General features: G+C 36.2%; 2 protein-coding genes and 1 long non-coding RNA gene across 3 annotated transcripts in view; 2 read left to right on the top strand and 1 right to left on the bottom strand.

The window, feature by feature from the left end:
* Positions 1 to 25,675, top strand: part of LOC127987694 (uncharacterized) — a 2,462,016-nt gene that overhangs the window by 490,543 nt on the left and 1,945,798 nt on the right. Inside the window, exons 60-63 of the mRNA XM_052590053.1 lie at positions 13,640 to 13,816; positions 14,090 to 14,251; positions 14,889 to 15,062; positions 25,314 to 25,484. Coding sequence (XP_052446013.1) covers positions 13,640 to 13,816; positions 14,090 to 14,251; positions 14,889 to 15,062; positions 25,314 to 25,484 — 684 coding nt within the window. The remainder of the gene's footprint in view (positions 1 to 13,639; positions 13,817 to 14,089; positions 14,252 to 14,888; positions 15,063 to 25,313; positions 25,485 to 25,675) is intronic.
* LOC127987792 (uncharacterized) overlaps positions 1 to 25,675 on the bottom strand; it is a 338,739-nt gene that overhangs the window by 141,811 nt on the left and 171,253 nt on the right. The window lies entirely within an intron of this gene.
* Positions 2,534 to 7,585, top strand: LOC127987701 (NACHT, LRR and PYD domains-containing protein 4E-like). Its single transcript, XM_052590061.1, has 9 exons — positions 2,534 to 2,689; positions 2,947 to 3,053; positions 3,453 to 3,545; positions 3,897 to 4,001; positions 4,209 to 4,293; positions 4,570 to 4,765; positions 4,858 to 6,718; positions 7,226 to 7,396; positions 7,488 to 7,585. Exons 2-9 carry the CDS (start codon positions 3,031 to 3,033, stop codon positions 7,540 to 7,542), a joined length of 2,589 nt encoding a protein of 862 aa, XP_052446021.1. The 5' UTR covers positions 2,534 to 2,689; positions 2,947 to 3,030; the 3' UTR covers positions 7,543 to 7,585.

Here is a 25,675-nt window from a genome sequence, read left to right on the forward strand (position 1 = left end):
GAGATCTATATGTGTACTGAGTTTCATATGAATATGTGCAAGTATGTGTGAGCTATACATCAACATTTCTGACTGTGTTCCAGGGGGCGCCGTAGAGCCCCTGTGCCATGCCCGGGTCCCAGTCTCTGCAGGCTCCTAAAGGCCACAGATTCCAAAGTGTGCGCAAATTTTCAAGAGTTTTTGAGTATGTTAAGGACCCCAAAAGCCCCCACAACTTTGACGAAAAATTTGAATACTAAACCCTAAATAGCCAACTTCCTGTTGGGCGGAGCCTATGATATGCAATACAAAAGTTGTTTGGATTGATGAGATTTATATGTGTACCGAGTTTCATTCGTCTACGAGCAAGAATGTATGATATATGGCCCTCCATATTCCAGGGGGCGCTGTAGAGCCCCTGTGCCACGCCCGTGTATCAGTCTCTGCCCGGCCCTAATGGCCGCAGGTTCCAATCTGTGTGCCAATTTTCAAGACTTTTTAAGCACGTTAAGGGCCCCAAAAGCCCCCGAGACGTTGGAAAAAAAAAAAAAAAAAAATAATAATAATAATAATAATAATAATAATAAAAAATAATCCTAAGGAAAACAATAGGCCTCTCGCCCTTTGGGCTTGAGCCCTAATAATAATAATAATAATAATAATAAAAAATAATCCTAAGGAAAACAATAGGCCTCTCGCCCTTTGGGCTTGAGCCCTAATAATAAAAAATAATCCTAAGGAAAACAATAGGGCTCTCGCCCTCCAGGCTTGAGCCCTAATAATAATAAAAAATAATCCTAAGGAAAACAATAGGCCTCTCGCCCTTTGGGCTTGAGCCCTAATAATAATAATAAAAAATAATCCTAAGGAAAACAATAGGCCTCTCGCCCTTTGGGCTTGAGCCCTAAAAATAATCCTAAGGAAAACAATAGGCCTCTCGCCCTTTGGGCTTGAGCCCTAATAATAAACAAAGCAGATACAAGAGGGTCCTCGCACCTCGGTGCTCGGGCCCTAACGAGGTAAAACACTTACTTATGGTCTTTTCCTTTGATAAAACCAAATTCCCCGTCTTCTCCCCATCGTGTGTGAAATAATATCTCTCTCTTGGAGAACAGCACATAAATATCGCTATAAATCAATATAGTGTTATTAAATACATATTTTAAATGAGATGAAAACACTGACTTTCAGAATTCCCTCATAGAAAATAACTGACATCCTCGTATGTTCCGGTTCGGAAGAGTATAATTGTTGAATTCAGTGGTTATTTTGTTTTCTTTGTGCCCAAAATACATTCTCATAGCTTCATAGAATAACAGTTGAACCACACATGGACTGTTTTACCAATGTGCTTGCAACCTTTCTGGCTCTGGGAACATTTCAGTTATGCTGCGATCTATGGAGAGTTAGAAAGCTTTCATGTTTCATTAAAAATATCTTAATTTGTGTTCTGAAGATGAACAAAGGTCAATTGTTCACCTCTACTGTTAAATAAACAAATAGATCTGGACATTGCCCAAACATAATAAACATCTTACAAATGGAAATACATCCTTCATGAAGACTCACATCAATTAATGTCAGTTACAATGTATGGGTTTACACACAGTACATCAACAATAAAAAATTAAAGACAGGCCCTAGTGAACAAATCTGTTTCTAGATATTTTATTAAAAGGGTATTATGATGGGGTGAATTAAGGGTGTTTGGGACAGTTTCTGAATTTCAGCCTTCTGCAAGGTTTCTTGCCATAAATTAAAACATCAGCTCAAACACGATACACTTCTGTAATACTGAAGATGTTAACTACTCATCTGAGAAGGAGACAATGTTTTATTATTATAATGAAAGGATGTGTGATGTACACTTTTCTGTAAACAGGCCTGAAGAATCACCTAAAGTTCATTCAAAGCAGAAACAACATTCATGTTCTTTATGTGGAAAGAGTTTTTAAAAGTTCACTAGAAAACACACACTGCTGTCTTTGAACTTCACTCTGACAACATTGTTGGTTTGAATCCTGAAGGAACCAAAAAGACAAAGTTAAACATGAGACGATAACACTCACAGTCATCATAAATCCCTCAACAACAATTAAACCATGTTATTTGCTTTTAACAAATCTATTTCTGAATTTGTGCAGTCCTATTGTTTATTAGATTTTCTTTCTTTTTTAATACAGAACATTACTTTATTGTCTATAATGTGGGATGATTCCCTTTATACACAATGCTTGGAAACCCTCAGCTGGAACAAGTAATGATGGAATCAAAAACCAGTTGGACATTGAGCCTATAAACATAAAGAAGCAGAAACTGTAGAACAAGTATTAATAATGCACCTTTATATGATTAGAAATAATTGAAAGTAACAAATGAATACACATCTCTGCATGTGGGACATTTATAATAAACATGATAGATAACAGTCCAGGAAGAGTGAAAATAATAATGCAGTGTTTAAATGTATTAGGTGTAATATCCTCTCTCCAGTACAGCAGGTGGCAGTAACTGTTCAGCTCGCTCGAGACTCTCCAGTAAAACCCACGAAGAAGATGAAGACGAAACGAAAGTAACTGAAGACAACACGCAGATCGCGTGGATTTGATGTCATGTCCTAGAAAACATTCTTAATTTTCAAGCTTAAAGCACAGAAAAAATGAGTGTTTCAAATACATATGAATTCTCTTCTTAGTGGACAAGACTGCAAGTAAGTTTTCAGAAAGGGGTTATTGAAAACAAATGTGTTTCTGAAGGTTTTTCAGTATTTCCGCTTCTGTTTTATGTTGTTGTTTTCGTGACGCGAAATCGAAAGTGTTTTTAAACCAGCCATTTCTCATTAAGATCATTTGGTTATACTACATGACAGTGCATTTGATTGTAACTCACTTTATTTTATAGTGTTTTTTGTTGCTGTTGCTGCTAACTGAACATATTTCTTAATCTCATTAACCTCATCATCTCCAGGTCACAGTGAACAGCAGATTGTTGTCTCAAGCCAGTGCTGATCAATGACAGTTTATCTGCAGTCTGTCAGAGAAGAGAGGAAAGATGAGTCTCTCACAGAAACAGAGGTAAGACTGAGTCTGTTTTCAGAGAATCATTTAAACACTGCTGCACTTTCAGAGGTTTGCTGGAGAAAACACAACCTTAACCAACTCTCTTTTATATTTACAAATGATTTGCAGAACTTCAGAGCTTCATAACTTCCTAATTAAAAAATAAATAATTACATAAAAATATTAAAAAAGTAGAAAAAGATGATAAATATCTGAGAACTAGAAATCTAAATTGTAATTTTACAACCACTCGTCAGCACTGGATATGTACTCTGTAAATTACTTCACATTAGTGATTTTGGTTTTTAGGTCCTAAATTATTTTTCAGACATTAAAAATGACTCTTAATTTAAAGGGTCATATGATGCTTTTTATTCCTGTAGAAAAGTTTCTCTTCTCTCTTTGTGTCATTAGTGTAAGATCAGGATCACATGTGTCTGTGAAGAGTGACCGGTCAAATGATGATGACAGACCAAACTTCAGTGAGAAAAAAACATCTATCAAAAGGTATTTATTATCTTTGACATTATAAAGTTGTGTTGGCTTATTTCTCCACTAAGATGCTTGTGATAGAAATTAATGAAATAAAACAATAAATGACTGATTTCCTCTTTATTGAACTCAGTCTGGAGCTTCTTTCCAGTAACACAATCACACAAGCAGACACAAGGAGGTATAAATTAACCATGAAAAATAGATCATGCAGCCAAACATGAATATGTCTTTCCATCTATCCATAGTCATAGATGGACAAATGCATGTCTATACTGTGCTTCATTACCATCCTCAACAGTGAAGCTCTTTAAATGAGACTGAAGGAGCTTCTGTAGTAAAGTGTTTTGTTCTTTGTGTCATTAGTGTAAGATCAGACTCACATATGTCCAGCTCTGTGTCTGTGAAGAGTGACCAGTCAAAGGGTGAAGGACCAAACTTCAGTGAAGAAACAACATCACGAACCAAACGGTATTTGATCTGTTTCTGATTTTTCTTTAAACATAGACTGTGTCAGAGAGTGTATCAGTGAATAATTATCATAAAACTACTTGTAGTCAATAAATTTATCACTTATTTATTGTTTTGCTCTTTGCTAAAATCTTTAAAATATACTTTGGTCATATATCTATTTTTTTCCTAAAAATGCAGTATTTGATTTATTTTATTTACTATCAGGCTTCAGTGTGAAACATTAGATCCAGATTTACAGTCTCACAGGAACCACAATAATTTTACAGACAGTCTCCTGCAGATCTTCCAGGTAATAAAACACATTTTCAAGAATATTTAATAATTATAATAAACAAATATTGATTGAAATATTGTTATTGAATAAGAGTGTGACAGAACTTTTATTTCTACTTTTTCTTTTTGAGAACCTATAAAATAAGAACGAAAGCCTATTTTTATTAATATTTAAAACAAAGTAATGATTGTCGCGACTTAATTTTTGATGAATATGTTTAATTACTGAATAAATACTTTTTAACCAAATATAGGGTTATTTTCTCTCATTCATTCTTGTCTTTCTTTGTAGGATCTTGAGAGCAAAATAATGACATTTCTGAAGAAAGAACTGGAAAAGTTTAAGAAAATATTACAAAAAGAGGACATGCAATACTTTGTGAAGGACTTTAATGAGAACAGATGCAGTATGAAAGAAGCAGCTCTTGATCTCACGCTCTACTTCCTGAGAGAGATGAAGCAAGATGAAGCTGCTGATACTCTAGAAGGTAAGAGACTCGAGATCATCTGTCAGATTGTCACTTATAAATGTAGAGAGAAAATAAGATTAAACAATATCTGTATTTTTGTTTTTGTTTAGATGATCTGGTCTTCATTCATCAGCTAAAGTGTAGCCTAAAGAAGAAGTATCAGTGTGTGTTTGAAGGAATTGCAAAGCAAGGTGACTCTACACTTCTGAAGAACATCTACACAGATCTCTATATCACTCAGGGTTGTAGTGAACAGGTCAATACTGAACATGAGGTGAGACAGATTGAAGTTGCTTCCAGACGTCATGAATCACAGGAGATACAGGTTGAGTGCAAACATTTGTTTGAAGCACCTGAACAAGACAAGCAGATCAGAACTGTACTGACAAACGGAGTTGCTGGCATCGGAAAATCAGTCTCTGTGCAGAAGTTTGTTCTGGATTGGGCCGAAGGAAAAGAAAATCAAGATATCAGCTTCATATTTCCTCTTCCATTTAGAGAGATGAACTTAAAGGAGCAAGAAAAACTAAGTTTGATGGACCTTATAACTCAGTTTTTCCCAGAGACAAAAGAACTGAACCTTACAAGAAGAAATCAATTCAAAGTCTTGTTCATTCTTGATGGATTGGATGAATGTCGACTTCCTGTAAACTTTAAGGATAATGAGACGTGGTCTGATGTTTCATCACCAACCTCTCTGGATGTTCTCCTGACGAACCTCATCAAGGGAAATCTGCTTCCTTCTGCTCTCATCTGGATCACCAGCAGACCAGCAGCTGCCAGTAAGATTCCTCCTGACTGTATCGACCGGCTGACAGAGATACGAGGATTCAATGATGCACAAAAGGAGGAGTACTTCAGAAAAAGAGTCACAGATGAGAATCAGGCCAAAGAAATCATTGATCATGTTAAACAATCAAAGAGTCTCTTTATCATGTGCCACATCCCAGTCTTCTGCTGGATTTCAGCCACTGTTCTCCAGAACATTTTAGAGGAGAAAAGAAATAATGTTGTGAAAAACAATCAGGCTGATGATGCCTCCAAAACACTGCAGAAGTCAAATACTGAAGACACTCCTAAGACTCTGACACAAATGTACACACACTTCCTCAGATTTCAGATCCAGCAGAGCAGACAAAAGTATGATGGAGAACATACACCAGATGTTTCCTGGGATAAAGATGCCATCTTTTCACTGGGGAAACTGGCATTTGATCAGCTGGAAAGAAACAATGTGATCTTCTATGACACAGATCTGGAAGCCTGTGGTATTGACGTCTATAAGGCATCAGTGTACTCAGGCATGTGTACCCAGATCTTTAAGGAGGAAACAGGGATCACTCTTGGTACCATGTACTGCTTCGTTCACTTGAGCATTCAAGAGTTTATTGCAGCCCTTTATGCACATCTGTTTCTAGACATCAACAAGAAATATGTGTTTGATCAAGACTCTACAGAACAGAAAAACACAAATTTCCTTCAGATCCTTCTTGGAAAATCCAAAAAAAACATTATTGATTTGCTCAAGACTGCAGTGGACAAGGCACTAGAAAGTGATAATGGACACCTGGATCTTTTTCTTCGATTCCTCCTTGGTTTGTCACTCCAGTCCAATCAGAGACTCTTACAGGGTCTGTTGACACTGGAAAATAGAAATGAGCAGAGTAAAAAGGAAATAGTTCAGTACATCAAGCAGAAATTAGAGTCTAATCTGTCTCCAGAGAGATCCATCAATCTGTTCTACTGTCTGAATGAACTGAACGACCAAACTCTGGTGGAAGACATTCAGACCCACCTTAGCAAAGGAAGTCTCTCATCTGCTGATCTTTCACCTGCCCAGTGGTCTGCTTTGGTCTTTGTGTTGTTGACATCAGACGAGGAGTTGGAGGAGTTTGAGCTTCAGAAATTCAAGAAATCAGACGAGTGTCTCATTAGATTATCAGCGGTCATCAAAACCTGCAAAAGAGCTCTGTAAGTTATTTAATATATCTTGTCATGTTTTGTTCTCATCTTAAAATTGCATCAATCTACATTGATACTAGGGGTGAAACGGTTTTCATTGATACTAGGGGTGAAACTTTTTCATGGTTCGGTTTGTATCACAGTTTTATGGTCATGGTTATGGTACAGTTGGGTATGTGCTATGCTTATGGAAAAATTATACTTTCAAACAAAAGTAACAAATAAGAATATTCTAACTACAAACAACAAAGAAACTCATCAAGATAGAGCAGCACTTTTAAATATATAACTCATTGCCATAAATGATATAAGCATGTTATTAATTTACTACCTGTTATTAAAAAAGTTTTATTCAAGCATGCTAGTTTGTTTTATGTAGGAAATTAAAATCAATACAATTCTAATATATATGCAGTATATTTACTGTTAATCTAAAAATTAGTATAATTTTTTTTTGTATTTAACAAATGTATTTCATGTATCAAAACCTTGTGATTTGATTTATTTCTCTTTTAGGCTAAATGATTGTGGCTTAACTGACAAAAGCTGTCCAGCTCTGGCTTCAGTTCTTGGATCAGATACCAATCTGAAAGAGCTGAACATGAACAATAATAATCTGCAGGATTCAGGAGTGAAGCTCCTCTGCACTGGACTGAAGAATATAAACTGCAAATTAGAGATACTGAGGTAAGTTTTGTGACAATCAATAGTGTTTTTTTTTTCATTTAAATTTTGGAAATTTGCAGGCTCTAATTCCAGCATAAACTCTATATTACAGGGCCCTCATTTATCAACAGTGCATACACACAGATGTGTGTGTAATGAGTGCGTAAGAACAGTCTCATGCAAAGTGTGGGATCTTCCATCTTGTACTTTAACATAGGAATGTGTGTAAATATAAGCAGAACTCTGAGCATGCTTAAGCAGAGAATCTAGTGCTAGAATGGCAATACTACAAAAAGAAAGTGCTGCTGCGTCTTTCCCGTGTCCTTTAATTGCAAATACTAAATGTATAAATTAAAAGTTCAAGTTAGATAAGATATTTAGTCTTTTTTTTATCCCCCCAGGAAACAAGACTAAATATATATTTTGCTTATATAGTAAATTCATCTTGATTGTTTTATCAAAAAACAAGACAAAAATAATAAGAAGCCATTTTTTGCATGCAGCCAGGAAGTCATTTGAAATGTGGCTATAGTGTCATGACTGATCTGGCTATGCTGGAAGATTAGGCAAACCATGCGCTGTACCGAGAGCGTTTCAAAAAAAAAAAAAAAAAAAAAGGGGGGGGCTGATCTGTTTAGTGAGACCACAAAATTGCTTCTCAGTCAGTACTGCTTTCTTTTTCCATGATTTCGGTGAGGACATAATACATTCACATGATTTATAAAGGGAGGTGTTGTCACCATATATGGTTTATTGTTTTTTCACCCTAAAAAGGTTTTCTGGTACGACATACTTTAAGATAAGGAATAAGGCTTAGAGTTTTTAATGTCTTGGAAATCTTCTTACAGCCTTTAAAGACTTTCTAAAGTAATACAGTTGTATATTCTCTACAGCTTCTCCATAACGTTGTGAGATCTCTGTTGACTTCAGCACATGAATGGGTTGACTCTGTGTATGTGTAACAGCTCAAGCTAATTCTGTTTTAATAGAGTTTCTTAAGACATAATTGTGTTTTTATTCCACACCAAGCAAATAAGAGATACTCCACTCCAAAATGAATGTCGTTCCAAACCCGTAGAAGCTTTGTTCGTCTTTGGAACACAATTTAAGATATTTTGGATGAAAACCTGGAGGCTTTAGACTGCCAAGTAAAACAGCAATGTTGTGACATAGCTCTTTTATTCAAATCTTATAACTCAAAAATAATACATTATATAAGGTTATATATTGACATTATGATTTTTAATATATGGCTTTTAAAACTGAACTGTTATAGATGCAATTTAGATTTTATCCTGGATCTTCAGAAAAGCTTGTATTTCTAAAGTACTGCAGTATTTTGATTGCAACTGTAGTTTATAATTGTGGAAAAATAAAACTGCAAAAAATAAAAATAGCATTTGATGTAGTTTGAGTTCACCAGTATATAGCTTTACCCAGCTTTACTGTGAAGAGAGTCCATTCAGGCCAAAATCCCTGTAGTACATCATTTTATTTTCTTCATTCTAAAACATGTACTTGTGTGAAAATCTGTGATTTTCTCATAGACTTTCAGACTGCAGTATCACTGAAGAAGGTTATAAAGCTCTGTCTTCAGCTCTGAGATCAAACCCTTCACACCTGATAGAGCTGGATCTCACAGGAAATGATCCTGGAGAATCAGGAGTGAAGCAGCTCAGTGATTTACTACAGGATCCAAACTGTCAACTCAACACACTGAGGTGAGACATGATGAAATAATACACAATCAATAATACATATTTAAAATTTCTGTGTGTGTGTGTGTGTGTACCGTATTTTTTGGACTATAAGTCGCACCTGAGTATAAGTCGCATCAGTCCAAAAATACGTCATGATGAGGAAAAAACATATATAAGTCACACTGGACTATAAGTCGCATTTATTTAGAAACAAGAGAAAACATTACCATCTCCAGCCGCGAGAGGGCGCTCTATGCTGCTCAGTGTAGTCTACAGGAGAACTGAGCAGCATAGAGCGCCCTCTGGCGACTGGAGATGGTAATGTTTTCTAATGGTTAATTTCTCTTGGTTCATTTCTCTCGGTTCATGTCAAATTAATTTTGATAAATAAGTCACACCCGACTATAAGTCGCAGGACCAGCCAAACTATGAAAAAAAGTGTGACTTATAGTCCGGAAAATATGGTATGTGTATTATAGTGTATTATAGAATAACATTATTTCACTAATTCAGCAAGGTACACAATTTGTTGTTTAAAATGATCAAACATGAAAGATGAAATGCTGCAGCTGCTGTTGTTTTGATGATAAATGTCAGCACAGTTTAGTTGTGTTAAAAGTTACAGGTTAATCAGACATTTTGAGTCACTGGATGTACTGGTGTTCAGTAGTTTGGTGCCTCAATAGTTAACATTTACTTAATTTCTAGGGAATTAAAAACTAGAACTTTACAACTTTTAAAGTATGCAATAATATAAATCCATTAAATGACAACAGCATTTGATAAATGTATTTTTAGACAGGAACCATTTTGGCATGTTTACTTGAGTTTATTGAACACAAATTATCTTTGGCGATATGGTTCCTTATGGGGGTTCTTGCTCCGAGAATAATTGAACTACAAGAGCTTTAACATTAACCCCCCAGAACCACGAGTTTAGAAATACATGATAATTAAGACTTTTAGTAATGTCTTTAAAGCAAACAGTGATAATCATGTGGATGTGGCAGTAGGACGTCTATCCTGTAGTCTGGTTATGAGGATGAGTGTCTCTCAGCAGTGAGGTGCATGCCAGCTAAGATTTTGAAAGCCTTAGTGATCTGAAACAAAGAAGACGACAACCAGAAGGTGCACAGTAATATGCTCATGCTTATAATGGGGAGGGAGGTAGGGTTTATGAGCCGTTGAGCATAATAAGCAAGCAGTGGTGCCACATATATATGTCCCGAGTCTAATAGGAGAGTGGTAGTGATTTGACAGCTGACCGCATCAACTGGTCACAGCCTATGCCTCCGTGGCCTGACTGAACTAATGCTGCACTCGATTAAACCAACTGTAAAATATACAGAATATTATTCAGTATAATGCACAAGGCTTAGTTTTTCAGATTATGCCTGTATTGTTTTATATACAGTACTGAATCCATATTTTTCAAATATTTTATATACTGTACCCACTTAAATTAATTCAACTCTGACACCATTTGAGATAAAGGTATTAAACCAACTGTAATATATTCAGGATCTTATTCTTTATAATACCAAGGCCCAAGGCAGATTATGGGCCCTATTTTGACGATCTAAACGCAAAGTGTAAAGTGCACAGCACAGGTGCAATCAGGGAGTGTCCAAATCCACTTTTGCTATTTTAACGACGGAAAAACGGTTTGCGCATGGTCTAAACTGGTTGTCTCTATTCTCTTAATGAGTAATGGGTGTTTTTTGGGCGTAACATGCAATAAACCAATCAGAGTGTCATCTTCCATTCCCTTTAAGAGCCAGTTGTGTTCGTGCCATGACGGATTTGCTATTTACTTGGCGGAATTTGCCAAGCGCAAAGACAGAATGCGTCTCTGAGATGAAACGGACCTGTTCGTGTGCGAGCAAAAAGATAGCCTTATTCTGATACATGCGATGACTATCCATTATGGCATGTAGGCATTTAGATACATCTGTAAATATATCACGATCTATATCGTGATCTGTATCGTAACTAGATTCTTGGCAATACACAGCCCTACTGAATGCACTGTACATATATTTCCATCAAGCTCAGATTCACAACACTGTAGATCTACTACAGCAGATCGATCACAGACCACAAACATGTGATGTTTGTCAGGAGAGGATCAGTGATAACACACACACACACACACACACACACACACACGTCTGAACCTGCATAATGAGCAGAATTACTGTTGCATCATTACAGACATCAGTTAAATAAAACTATCCAGAGATGGTCTGAACCCTGATCATGTTCTCTGTTAGTGGATCAGTAATCCAGTGTTTGTTGAATTCTGCTACATAATAATAGGAAGAGCCGGCAACTAAATATATCACTATGAATGCTTAGCTGTCACAAGCTAGTTATCTCTTTGCTAACTTTCCTCATCTCCTGCTTAAAAGCCAGAAAGATCTTCAGATTTTTGAGAATCATGATCTAGTGAGCTTTTGTCCCACGAGTTTCTTTTTAAATAATTTACTTTTGACTTTTTTGAAATATTTGTATATTTAAATGTTCAACTGTTTAAACTTGAACTAGAGCTTTTCGTTACAAACAATGTTTGATAATCTTTAAATGTTTTGTGATGCGATACACACTGGATTGATTCCAGCTTCATCTTCTCTTCTGCAGGTTTTTGGGTCCTGCTGCAGATGAAGGCTGTCAGTATGTGACTGGAATTGTGGGTAAAAACCCGTTACTCCTGAGAGAGCTGAATCTGAGTGAACATGAACTAGGAGACACAGGAGTGAATCAGATCTCTGCTCTACTGCAGGATAAACACTGTACACTCAACACACTGAAGTGAGTATCTTACATCATTTCACATGTTACATGACTAGTAATGTTACAGTTTTATTCAATTTTAATTCTCATTTGAGTCCGACCCCACGTTATAAAGCTTAAAAGAGCCAGGACATGTTTAATATAACTCTGATTATATTTGTCTGAAAGAAGAAATTCATATACATCTAGGATGTCTTGAAGGTGAGTAAATCATGGAGTAATTTTCATTTTTGGGTGAACTATCCCTTTAAGTGCACAGGGGTTGGAGAAAATACTGTGAACACATTAGAAATAGCCAGTATTTTATTAATGTGTTTAACATTGTTTGTCTTTAATACAGCTTCCAACCTTCTTAGAATAGATTCATACAATTTTTGAATAGACTTCAGTTAAAAGTGTCTATAACTTCTGCTGTGACTGCTGAATGTGATCATGTTTACTGACTACAAAGTGAGGATTGAAGTCTAATTAAAAAAAAAAAAGTATGTGTGTGTATGTGTATGCATGTTTCTATATTTCAATGTAATTTCATAAAGGCAGGGTCAGTCTGGTTTCCACTGTCACTGCTGGGGCAACAGGAGTTTAGGTTAGAGGAGGTTATGAATGAAGGTGTTTCTCTGAGTCTGGAGAGCATCAGTGCATATTTATATCAAACGACCCGATCGACTGCGACCCGGATATCATTAAAAATATTTTTGGATGACTATATATATATAAATACATATTCATATATAATTTTTTTGTATAGTTAATCTGTCTATATTCTGTACTGTATATTTTACTTGTAAAGTTAGTTGTTGTGTGATCTAAACATTTGAAAGTTGTAATGAGTGTTTCTTGTTGCTCATACAGCAGGTCAAATACACAACCCAATATCCAATCATTTCAGTTAATAATACCAAAAATACACACACATTTCTCTTTTATCCAGTGGGACAGAACTGTTTTCATTGTGTTTATTAATGGGACACAACAGAATAGTTCTGTGCTGCTGTATCAGAACATATTCATAGTGTTTATTGATGCTTCATATCATCTCTCTGTCATCAAACACCAGATTAATGAATGTGTAACACAACTGAACAGAACCGGTCCAGACTGGGCTTTATTCTGTGCAGGCATTGCTTCTTCAGTCTGACCTGTTTCAGAGAAATATTACTGTACTTCACATCTACACACACAGACAAACCTACAGTTTTATTTAGATGTGCAAAGTTGAATCTGTGTAGCAAAGCTGATCAAGTCACTGGACAGAGCAGAGCGAATGCATTTACGTTGTAGTGATGTTCAGACCAGAATCAGTTTAAACACAAATACACAGCAGTCAGGACTTTTATTTTAGACAATATGATCAGTTTTAGACAAAAGATGAAATAAGAATTATATGACAGAAATAAAAAGATACGAAAGATTTCAACACCTTTTCCCACAAGGTTGTTAGGAATTAAAACTTCATTGTATTTCTATCAAAAATCAGGAGAAATTGTACATAAATCATGAGAAGTGTCAATTATTTTATTAAATGAACAACTTGTTTGTTTTTCTGTTTTGAAGACCAAATTGTGGAAAATTATCCAAAGATGTTCAGACACTCTTCCTCTGTTTTTTGTTTTATCAAGACATTGTGACTTTATTAAATAGTTTTCTTCTATCTTCTCTCTTTCTCTCAATGTAGATTAAGATGCTGTTATTTAATAGATGAAGGTTGTTCTGCTGTGACTTCATGAACATAACGTGTCTGATTCATTGTGTTTTCTCTTTCTGTCTTCAGTCTGCGTGATTGCAGTATTACAGAGAAACAGTGTCTCATCCTGACTTCAGCTCTGAAATCAAACCCATCACACCTGAGAGAACTGAACCTGAGTCTGAATGAACTACTAGGAGACTCTGGAGTGAAACACCTCAGTGATCTACTGATGAACACACAATTCAAGCTGGAGAAACTACAGTTAGTATCATTATACTCTACAGCAGTTACAGTCAGATTAAAGATTACTGTTTACTTTCAGGAAAAGAAAAGGAAAGGATGTGACGTGTGGCCAAATATAGTGTCCCATACTCTGAACATCTGCATTTAACACACACACACACACACACACACTCACACACACACACTCTCTCTCACACACACACACACACACCTGCGGCGCTGAGGAACAGTTGGGGTTCAGTTCTTGTTCGAGGGTCTCATCTCAGTCAATCAATGTTCTCTCTTCTACAGGTTAAACTGCATCAGTATTACAGATGAAGGTTGTGCTGCTCTGGCATCAGCGTTTAATTCAAACCTCAGAGAGCTGGATCTGAGCAGGAATCAAATAGGAGACTCTGGAGTGACAGAAATCTCCAGTCTGCTGAGAAATTCACAGACACTACAGATACTCAGGTCTGAATTTGGTTAATTTAAACATAAATCAATGTAAAGCTCTAGCTGGTATATAAACTGACGCTGTGTCACAAGGAATGGGTCAGTAATGTGAAATTTTTGTGTTGGTGTAGATGCATTTATAAAATATTGACAAACAGATTTATTTTTGGAGATGATGGGAAATGTTAATATCCTAATTGTGTAATAAATGTTTTAATGTGTTTTATTTAGTCTTTCTGAAGACTTTCAGATTGCAGTATTACTGAAGAAGGTTATAATAAAGTTACATAATTTTTTTATTAAAAAATCTTATAACTCAAATGTTACATTATATTGACAATAGCTCTTTTTTAATATGCATCAGCAATTTTTTTTTTTAATCCTGGATCTTCAGAAAAGCTTGTATTGGTAAAGTACTGCAGTCTCTGAGGGACTGAGTAATTTTGATTGCAACTGAAGGTTATAATTGTGGGAAATTAAAATGCAAGAATTGCAGATTACGTTCACCAATATATAACTTTACCCAGCTTTACTGTGAAAAGAGTCAATTCAGGCAAAAATGTCTGTAGTGCTTCTTTTTTTTTTTCTTCATTCTAGAACATGTACTTCTATGACAATCTGTGTTATAATGAAGAATAACATATTTTTCTAATAGACTTTCAGACTGCAGTATCAGTGAAGAAGGTTATAAAGCTCTGTCTTCAGCTCTGAGATCAAACCCTTCACACCTGATAGAGCTGGATCTCACAGGAAATGATCCTGGAGAATCAGGAGTGAAGCAGCTCAGTGATTTACTACAGGATCCAAACTGTCAACTCAAGACTCTGAGGTGAGACCTGATGAAATAATGCTGAATAAATGATACACATTTGAGTTATTTATATTATATTTTTCTAATAATTTAACGGCCTCGAGTCAATTATTTAGCTTATACTGCGGTTGCCACACCTAAAGACATCAATCAGATGATAGATTTAAAGGGATTCATCTGGGTTTTGTACTTGAATCACTGTTGTGAGTAGGATTATTTGTTCCGCATCTCATCCAATGCCTCTTTTGCTGAATCTAAAACATGATTTTAAAGCTGGTAATGGAGGCTTGAGCCTTTGATAGCATTCTAATGCAGTTATTAATGAAGTTATTAAAAAGAGAGGGAGAGAGACAGAGACGCACAGAGAGAGAGAGAGGGAGAGAGAGAGCTTGTGTGAATTAGGCTTCCTCTGTGCTTCCCTCAACAGTGTTCTGCAGCAGTGTCTCTAAACAGCTGTTATTACCTCGCTAATGAGAAATGTCATGTGTGTTTACTTTCAGAAAATCATCTGTCATGATGTTGTTTTTACATTTACATTTATTCATTTAACTGACGCTTTTTATCCAAAGCGACTTACAATTGCTATATATGTCAGAGGTCGCACGCCTCTGGAGCAACTAAGGGTTATGTGTCTTGCTCAGGGACACATTGGTGTCTCACAGTGGATTCGAACCCGGGTCTCCCACACCACAGACGTGTGTCTTATCCACTGGACTGGGGTGGTGTTAGCGCAGTCCTGTAACTACTGTTATAACAGCTTTACTATATGTGAAGTGATATGAACTGTAATGAGGTCAAGAGAGCTGCCTGGAACTACGTTCACCGTGCGTTTCCCAGAAAAATAATGTTCGTCAGCCAATTAGATTCAAGCATTCAGTGGCCCTGTAGTATAAATTATATTATTACACTTATTCAGTAGGTACACAATTTGTTGTTGAAAATGATCAAACATGAAAGATCAGATGCTGCAGCTGCTGTTGTTTTGATGATAAATGTCAGCACAGTTTAGTTGTGTTAAAAGTTACAGCTTAATCTGACATTTTGGGTCACTAGATGTGCTGGTGTTTAGTAGTTTGGTGCCTCGATAGTTAACATTTATGATTGTGTTATTGTGGACATTTCTCATGAAAAACATATTCAGTGTGATTTATTATCCTGATTGTTTAAATATTACTGAATGCTCTGTACATTAATTTCCATCAAGCTCAGATTCACAACACTGTAGATCTCCTACAGCAGATCAATCACAGACCACAAACATGTGATGTGTGTCAGGAGAGGATCCGTGATAATTGTGCATAGACAGACATCAGTTAAATAAAACTATCCAGAGTAGTGGTGGGCGATTTGAGCTAAAATTCATATCACAATATTTTACACTGTCCAGGAGATATCGATATTATATTGTGATATGAGAAAAAAAAAATCATGGCAAAATATTTTAACTTTACATAACTAGAAAAAATTAGGGATTGGAGATAGAACTGAAAAGTATTTTTTATTGTGCCATTGTTTTACTCAAAAAGTGCAAATGTGCAACATAAGGTAGGTCTGTATGAATTAAATTAAATATTGTGTGTTTGAGTTGTCCAGTGGTTCCCAAACCTTTTGTGACCCCCCCCTTTAGTAGGCCCCACCCCCTTCTTTTTTTTCTTTTTTTTTTAAGTCTCATATGCTCACCAGGGCTACATTTTTTTAATTAAAACTAAAGTACAGAGATTGTGATAATAATGTGAATATTGTCAATTTAAATGATCTATTTGGATGTTTTAACATATAGGCTACCGTATGGTCAATTCCCATGAAAAATATTCAGTTTGATGAGTTATCCTGACTGTTTAAAAGTTACTGAATGCACTGTACATTAATTTCCATCAAGCTCAGATTCACAACACTGTAGATCACTGATCTAGAATAGAGAACTGGATTGCTCATGACGTCGTGAAAGTGAATCACCATATTGGTAATCCCTTTTGTCTGTGTAAATGTTCTATTGAATTAATTGGAAATTGTATGATTTTAATGAGACATCACATAAGTCAGCTTTTTAAAACTGAAGTATCCCTGTACATTCTTACAATGCAAACACTCAAGGGAATTTCCTCTACTTATTAAAAAGCTACGTTCATTACGGTAGAGAACATTATGAACACGATAAACATCAGACAGACACGACCTCATCATATAACAAATGACAAAGTGCTCGTTCTGAAATCTGAAAAAACACATAAACACACATCTTTATTCGCATTGAACAGTTATTTATTGTTTATATAATTCTGTTATAGTGTTTTTATTCGTACAGTAGGTGCTAACTGTAAATGTTTCAACAAGAATTTCGTTAACATCATTCATTTTGAAGCAGGTAATGATTTAAATGGTGGTTAAATTATTATTAATTTAGCATACAATATTTTACATGGAAACAGTAGATAATGCTAGTAGACATATTTGCGCTATTTTGGAGATACTGAAATAGAGGTCTTAACGGGTCCAAAAATTTGTGCCCGAACCCAAAAGATATCCGTAATGTACTAGACTGAACCGACCCGGACCAGTCTATTATTTCAAAAGCTGGACCCAAACCCATCTGGAAGACAAAGCCCCGACTGGACCCGATTGTAACATATTCCACCTTAAATTGCTATTGCAAGCCAATAAACCTGTTGCGAAAAATACAACTTTTTGTTTTACCTAATTTAAGGAGCCATAATCTCTCTTCTTTGTACCTGACTGCCTGTGATGCATTCAAGTTATTTTTTGCGTTATTCCAAGTCCGAGCTCAATCCACTCATTATTTTAGCTTCAAAAGTCCACTTGATGTCACGGTGACGGATGACAAATGCAACTGTGCACATGTACATTCTGACTCGAATTTAACTTGCATAATAACTTCGACTGTTTGCCCTTTTGAACTATAATAACGATCGCTCGTTCAGTGCCATGGCTGCTCTGTCTATCATCTCTGTGCTCTCTGCTCTGCTTCGAGTCTGAATCTGACCACTAAAACTTTGATTAAACTGTTCATTTATATTATTATAAAAATGGGAGAAAATGTAAAGCGCGGTTTGGCTGTCGAAGTCATTGTGTCCCTCACTGGTTGCCATAGAAACCTTGCTTTTTTTTGCCTCACACTTTTCTTTTCTTAATTTTACAAGTGGCAAGTTACAAAAAAACAAGCAGTTTCTGATCACAGCCGGGTGTTCTCCGAGTCTGATGATCGCACGGGCATTACACACAATGTTAAACAGACCCGGGACCCGAGGTAATAGATTCGGACCTGACCCGGCTGATGATTTAAAATATGCTTTTCAACTGATTTTGAGCCTCACAGAAAACATTCATGGGACAGTTTACCTCAGATTTAGTTGCTGATTTGAAATATATTAAATATGAGTCTGTCAAGTCTGCAAGCATTATTACCGTGTGTGCACTTGCATTAACTCTGAGTCTGTCTGTGTGCTCTGCTTGTAACGTCAGAGAAAGAGAGAGAGAAAGAGAGATTGCTTTTTTTTTTGTCTCCCACTTTTCTTTTCCTAATTTTACAAGTGGCAAGTTACAAAAAAACAAGCAGTTTCTGATCACAGCCGGGTGTTCCCCGAGTCTGATGATCGCACGGGCATTACACACAATGTTAAACAGACCCGGGACCCGAGGTAATAGATTCAGACCTGACCCGGCTGATGATTTAAAATATAGACCCGAACCCATTCGGGTCGACGGGTCTCGGGTGCACTGTGAAGACCTCTAGTCTGAAATAGATGTTGCTCAATCAGGACATTAAAATTATAAACACCATAATTTATTCAGATAATAACTGAATACAGACAGTACATACATGAAATTAAGCTATAATATACTGTATATAAAATATAAATTAAGCTTTTCATTTTAGTAAAGAACAATATTAACAGAAGCTATTGTATTATTCATTGTATATTCAAATCAATTTCTGATACTAATAGGTTCATATTTAAACATTCCTGAATAATTACGTGTATAAAGAAATAGGCTATATTTTGTGTTGGATCAGATACATGTGTCGTCAGTGCGCAGCAGACACACACACCTAAACGATTTAAATATATACTTATACAGTGTTTGGTGAATTCTGCTACATAATAATAGGCAGGGCCGGTGTCCTGACATTTTATCCTACCCTGTCAGATTTTCCTACGCGGGTTTACTGCGCACGCGCACATCAATATCGCGTCCTTTGTCTTATGCTAAACAACGATATTTAATGTATCTGCATTACTGTAAGGGTAGGTTTAGGGCTGGGGTAGGTGTAGACTTTAATAAAAACGCAATCTAATTGGTAGAAAATAATATTTATTGTTGGTTTCCTGTAACTGTATCCCTTTTAGCTACAACCGCGAATATAACACATAATTACTGTATTTGCAGTACTGTAAGGGTATGATTAGGGTTGTGGTAGGTGTAGACATTAATAAATCATAACTTTACAGTAGAATTTTCGTTGTGGAATTGTACTACCCACTGTTTTGGTGGGAGGTAGGAAAATCTGACAGAACACAGACTCTAGACAGAACACCGGCGCTCCGCACACGCACATCACGCACTGCGCGTAGGGCACCAAGTGCTTTGGGGGGCACCAAAAAATCTGGGTCGTGAAAAAATCATCACAATAGGCTACTAGAATAAATAACAAATAAAATATTTCTAAAAGCTTGTTAATATACAAAAGCAATACAAACGTAATATAGGCCTAGACCAAATTAGTCAAGAAAAAGGTGAATCTCTGTGCCAGTCTCCCTCTGGTGCCCCCCCTTCCCCACCTCCCAGTGGTCTGTTCGATTATGCCTCAATCAATGTCAAATTTGGCAGACCGAACTCAGACATGGCCTCGAAAAGAGTTGAGGGCGGAAAAAATAAAAAAGAAGAGACAGCGGAGCGGGATGATGCTCGTGCGTCGCTTGCAGGTAAGACAACCCAGCCGGCATTTCAACGTTGATTCAACGTTGAAACAACGTCAGGTACCATGGTTGAATCAACGTTGAAAAACCTTTCGATTTTGCAAATTGGATCAACGTTGAAATCACGACGTTGATTCACCGTTGAAATCGTGACGTTGATGTACGGTTGAAATCACAACGCTGATTCACTGTTGAAATCCCGACGTTGAATCAACGTTGAATAACCTTTCGATTTTGCAAATTGGATCACCGTTGAAATCGCGACGCGGTTTCACCGTCTCACCTGCATTATGGGTGAATTAGGGTCGTGCGGCAGCCCTGGGATGAAAGCTGAATGAGGTGTTGATTTTGAAAAGTTAATCAGCGTTGATAACACGACGTTGTTTCCCCGTCGTACCTTGCACCGTGTGTAAATACACCTAGATTGGCATTTAGATAAACAATGTACATGCAAGGCTAAAAATCTAATGACTGGAAGCAATGGCTTTACAAACAACTTCAATAAACTACCACATGCTCAAAATTGTCAAACAGCAGTTAAATTTTGGAAACATACTGTATAAAACAGATGAAAATAATCCCACACTTTATTATGCAGAGTATGCATGGAGGTAATGCTAAAAACAGGTAGTAGAACAATCCAAATACAATAATATTTAAAGGTTTTTGTAAAATAATTTGGCACAAAAATGCATATTTTTTTCAGCACTTACAAGACAAACCCTTGGATCTTTTATTTTGGTGTAAAACTACAGTTTCTGTCAAAAACATGTTTTAGTAATGTGTCTCATTTCAAGTTGTGCACATTTGTGCCGTGAAAATGTGTTGCACAGTACGAGCAGGGAACCTTCAACCAGTTGATTTCTAATGGGAACCCCCCCGGACTGTGTCTTCTTTACCGTGGGGAATGCAGAATGAGATTTCTACCGCAGGGCACTCTAAAATGTTAGAACCAGCAGCCTTAGTGTATACAGTGTGGTTGTGCTTCGGGTGATCCTTGAAAGTGTCCCAGCGCTAGGTCCTTTCTGACGCCGTCCCCTCCACTCTCTCCCACTTGTGCACTTTCTGTACCGTCCTGTATAAACATTTACATTTAATCATTTAACAGACGCTTTTATCCAAAGCGACTTACAAATGAGAAGAACAGAAGCAGTCAGGTGTACAAGCGAACAACAACAGTATACAAGTGCCATGACAAGTCTCAGTTAGTCTAGTACAGAACGCATAGCCAGGTTTTTTTTTTTTTAATATGAAAGACAAGAAAAGAAGGAAAAGTGCTAGCATTAGTTGGTTAAGTTCTGGTGAAAAAGATGAGTCTTAAGATGTTTCTTGAAAATGAGTAAAGACTCAGCAGTTCGGATTGAGATGGGGAGGTGATTCCACCAGCTGGGCACAGTCCAGGAAAAGGTCCGAGAGAGTGATTTTGAACCTCTTTGGGATGGCACCACAAGGCGTCGTTCACTTGCAGAGTGCAAACTTCTGGAGGGCACATAAGATTTAACCAGTGAGTTTAGGTATGTTCACAATGTTTGACAATAACTTTGATATTGTGAAATATATTTAACTGAAAACTGAATGCAAAATAAATCACACAATATTTTCACTTTACAGTTCAGTAACAGTGAGGTTGGAAACAAAGTGGACAACACTATTCATTAAACACTTATTTAATGTATTCAGATGAAAATGTACAATATTAACAAATTATTCACAAACAGTGTTTTCAGAGCCCCCAGTTACACTGTTTTAATCAGAACACTAGCAATACAGTGTAGTAAAATAAGTAAAATCTAATTCAGTAAATTTTTATTAAACTAAGCACAATCAAAACCTATCACAAAAGGTCAAAGCATCTCTAGCAGAAGTGACAGTGCAATGTAGCAGAAGAACAATTTCTTACCAATGTTTCAAGAACAAGCTGGATCCTTGATGACTCTACAAGGGGAAAGAAGAAATGGTTTACTGAAAAGTTCTTAAAAAGCAGGATTTCATATTATACCATTTCTTTAAACCACTGGTTCTCAAACTTTTTATACCAAGTACCACTTCAGAAAATATTTGTTATTAAATATTAAGTTGCACCATAATGACCAACATTACATTTCAGCAGCGTAGTAGGCCAAACTATTCAGCTACAGCTCTACAGTTAAAAAATGAGGCAGTTTTATTCTAATAAGAATATTTATTGTTGTCAGACACTTTACCATGTTTGAACATTAACACTACAACTGTGCTTACATACACAGGTAAATAAATAAAAAAAGTTTAAATTAAAATGTAATTTTAAATGTAATTATGTAACAAAAGTTACAAAACTGTACTGTACTTTAACTCTAACATACTTAAATGTGCAAAAAAAACTTACTCAAAGATTAAGTTAAAATGTATTAACATTAATTAGTTTAATTTAGTGATTCACCTGCATAACAACTAGAGGGGGCCTGACACTTTGAGAACCATGGCTTTAAACAATCCTTTTATTTATTTATTCATTTTCATTAATTCATTAAAATTATATTATTTAAATACCGACATTTGCACTTATATGTTTCAGAAAACACTTTGAAACTATTATAAGAATACAAACATACACACCTAATGCATGGGATACATATCAGGAAAATATGGGAAAATCTCTAAACCATCTCTAAATCTCTCTTACCAGCAACACATTAGGTGAGCACCTAACTTGATCAGCTGTGATAAAGCAATGCAAAAATAGACACACGGGTATTTATTTGTCTGCAGGTTACATGTCCTTTAAACTACCCATTTGTAAACTCTGGTAATACTTTACTATTTTCGAAAGATAATAAAGATAACGTTAGCGATTTTCTTACCTCATTTTGCCAGGATGTTTTCAGGACCTCGCAGAACACCTGACCCTTCTTGTGTTCACAGTTTTTGTTCTCCATTGACATGTCACGACTCAAATTCGCTCAAAATAAATAAAAAATGTACAGGCAAATATGAAATAATTCGGGACCGATAGAGCAGTCAGTTATAACGAGCAGCAGCTCACAGTTAGCCGCCTCACTCACAGAAAGACAACAATAACGGTCATATTTTTAAATGTAGAAAGGCGCGAACCGATTCATTGTCCAGTTTCCTGAATGACAGCCAGATTAACCAATCATGATAGAAGTAATAAAACAAAACTACCAATGGGAGTTGTTTCAGTGTGATAAAGCAGCGAAATGTATATAGTTTTATTGTTGTTAATGATGATAATATTTAACATATACCTTTAGATTTTAGAATAGGTATCATGACTAAAATATTTTAAAATGCTATTAAAATAATTAATTTAAATAATTTAATATAAATAATTTAAAAGCTTGTTAACCTTTTTCTACCATTTAGCATTAAACATTTTTAACGTTGTTTCATTAAAACAACTGACCTTATTTCAGCCATATTTCAATGTTGAAAGTTGGTCATGTGCTGGAAGTTTTTCAACAGTTCATCTTTAAACGTTGAATCAACGTTGTTTCAACGTTGAAACCACAACTGACCTTATTTCAACCATATTTCAACATTGAAAGTTGGTCATGTGCTGGATGTTTTTCAACCATTCAGCTTTAAACGTTGAATCAACGTTGTTTCAACGTTGAAACCACAACTGACCTTATTTCAACCATATTTCAACGTTGAAGGTCGGTCATGTGCCGGCTGGGAATGTTTTAAATAAAAATGTTAGTTTTAAAAGAACGGCTTTAGGTAACAACGTTATTTTTTTCAGTAACGCAGTAATCTAACTAATTACTTTTCCCGTTGTTACAACACCGTTAACGTTATTTGAACGTTAAATGCGGTGCGTTACTATGCATTGATTGAATAAACTTTGTTTGTAATCCGAACGCACCCCTGGCTCACACAGCAAGTGAGCAGGTGGGTTAATGACGAGATAAGCGGTTGTGATTGGCTAAGGGAGAGTCATGTGTTTCATGGTAGCCAATCAGAGCCAGTGTTTTTACACACATGCCGGCCAGCGGCGCCAAACACACACACACACACACACACACACACACACACACACGCAACAGCTACACAGAGATTTGCAGCAGAGATGGCGAGATGGTGAGTCAGGAGCAATCCGATGAAAAGTTGGCATTTTCAAGGTGAAGATATAAGCACTACTTCAAAATCATTGTGGTCAAAGGCAAGAACATGCATGTAATGTGTACACCCTTTCTTAAGATAATACTTGAAGTGCAGGATAAAACTCTTGCTGTCTGTTGACGTGCAATAAATATTGAAAGTTATGTACCTGTCTGTTCTACACATTTCAACTGACTTGTAAAAACTGCAAAAAAAAACTGCAAAAAAAAAAAAAAAAAAAAAGAAGTACAAATTATCTGACATGTAGCAACTTTTTTTTTTTTTTTTTTTTTTTTTGCAGTAACGCAAATAGTTACTTTCCCTGGTAACGAGTTACTTTTATTATAGAGTAATACAGTTACTCAGTTAAACTCAGTTACTTTTTGGAACAAGTAGTGAGTAAATATAACTAATTCCTTTTTTAAAGTAATGTTCCCAACACTGCTGATAGCTGATTTTGCAGCTAGGAAATGTAGGCGTGTGCCTCTGTAGGGCCTCTGACAACTGATGGTAGTGAAAATCTTTAATATAGTTCTATAGAATAGCAGAACGGTCTCTTTATAGAGATGTAGTCCCTCTGTTGAGTAATTTCTACTGTGCAGTTATTCATGGTTATTTGCAGTTTAAAATGTGCACTTTAAAATTCATACTTCATAAAATTCATACACTTATACTGTTATTTGCACTAAACTTTTTTGCACTTTTAACTTTCTGTGTTCACATTGTTCAGTTCCAATTATTCATTTGCAGCAGTTATTTTGGAAGTAAAGAGAACCTATCTAAGAAATTCTGAATGGTAGTTATTTCTTTGGTTGGTGGTGGGTGGTTGGTTGGTTGGTTGGGGAGGGGGGCACCACCAAGCATTTGTGCTTAGGGCACCGCCGGCCCTGATAATAGGAAGAGCCAGCATCAAAAGATCAATTAAATGTATCACTATGAATGCTTAGCTGTCACAAGCTAGTTATCCTTTTTGCTAACTTTCCTCATCTCCTGCTTAAAAGCCAGAAATATCTTCAGATGCTTGAGAATCATGATCTAGTGAGCTTTTGCCCGAGTTTCTTTTAAATTTACTTTTGACTTTTGTCTTTCTAAAAAAAAAATATATATTTAAATGTTCAACTGTTTAAACTTGAACTAGAGCTTTTCGTTACAAACAGTGTTTGATAATCTTTAAATGTTTTGTGATGCGATGCACACTGAATTGATTCCAGCTTCATCTTCTCTTCTGCAGGTTTTTGGGTCCTGCTGCAGATGAAGGCTGTCAGTATGTGACTGGAATTGTGGGTAAAAACCCGTTACTCCTGAGAGAGCTGAATCTGAGTGGACGTAAACTAGGAGACACAGGAGTGAATCAGATCTCTGCTCTACTGCAGGATAAACACTGTACACTCAACACACTGAAGTGAGTATCTTACATCATTTCACATGTTACATGACTAGTAATGTTACAGTCGTCTATTTTAATTCTCATTTGAGTCCAACCCCACGTTATAAAGCTTAAAAGAGCCAGGACATGTTTAATATAACTCTGATTATATTTGTCTGAAAGAAGAAATTCATATACATCTAGGATGACTTGAGGGTGAGTAAATC

This window comes from Carassius gibelio, chromosome B22, assembly GCF_023724105.1.
Source record: "Carassius gibelio isolate Cgi1373 ecotype wild population from Czech Republic chromosome B22, carGib1.2-hapl.c, whole genome shotgun sequence".
Taxonomy (NCBI): Eukaryota; Metazoa; Chordata; class Actinopteri; order Cypriniformes; family Cyprinidae; genus Carassius; species Carassius gibelio.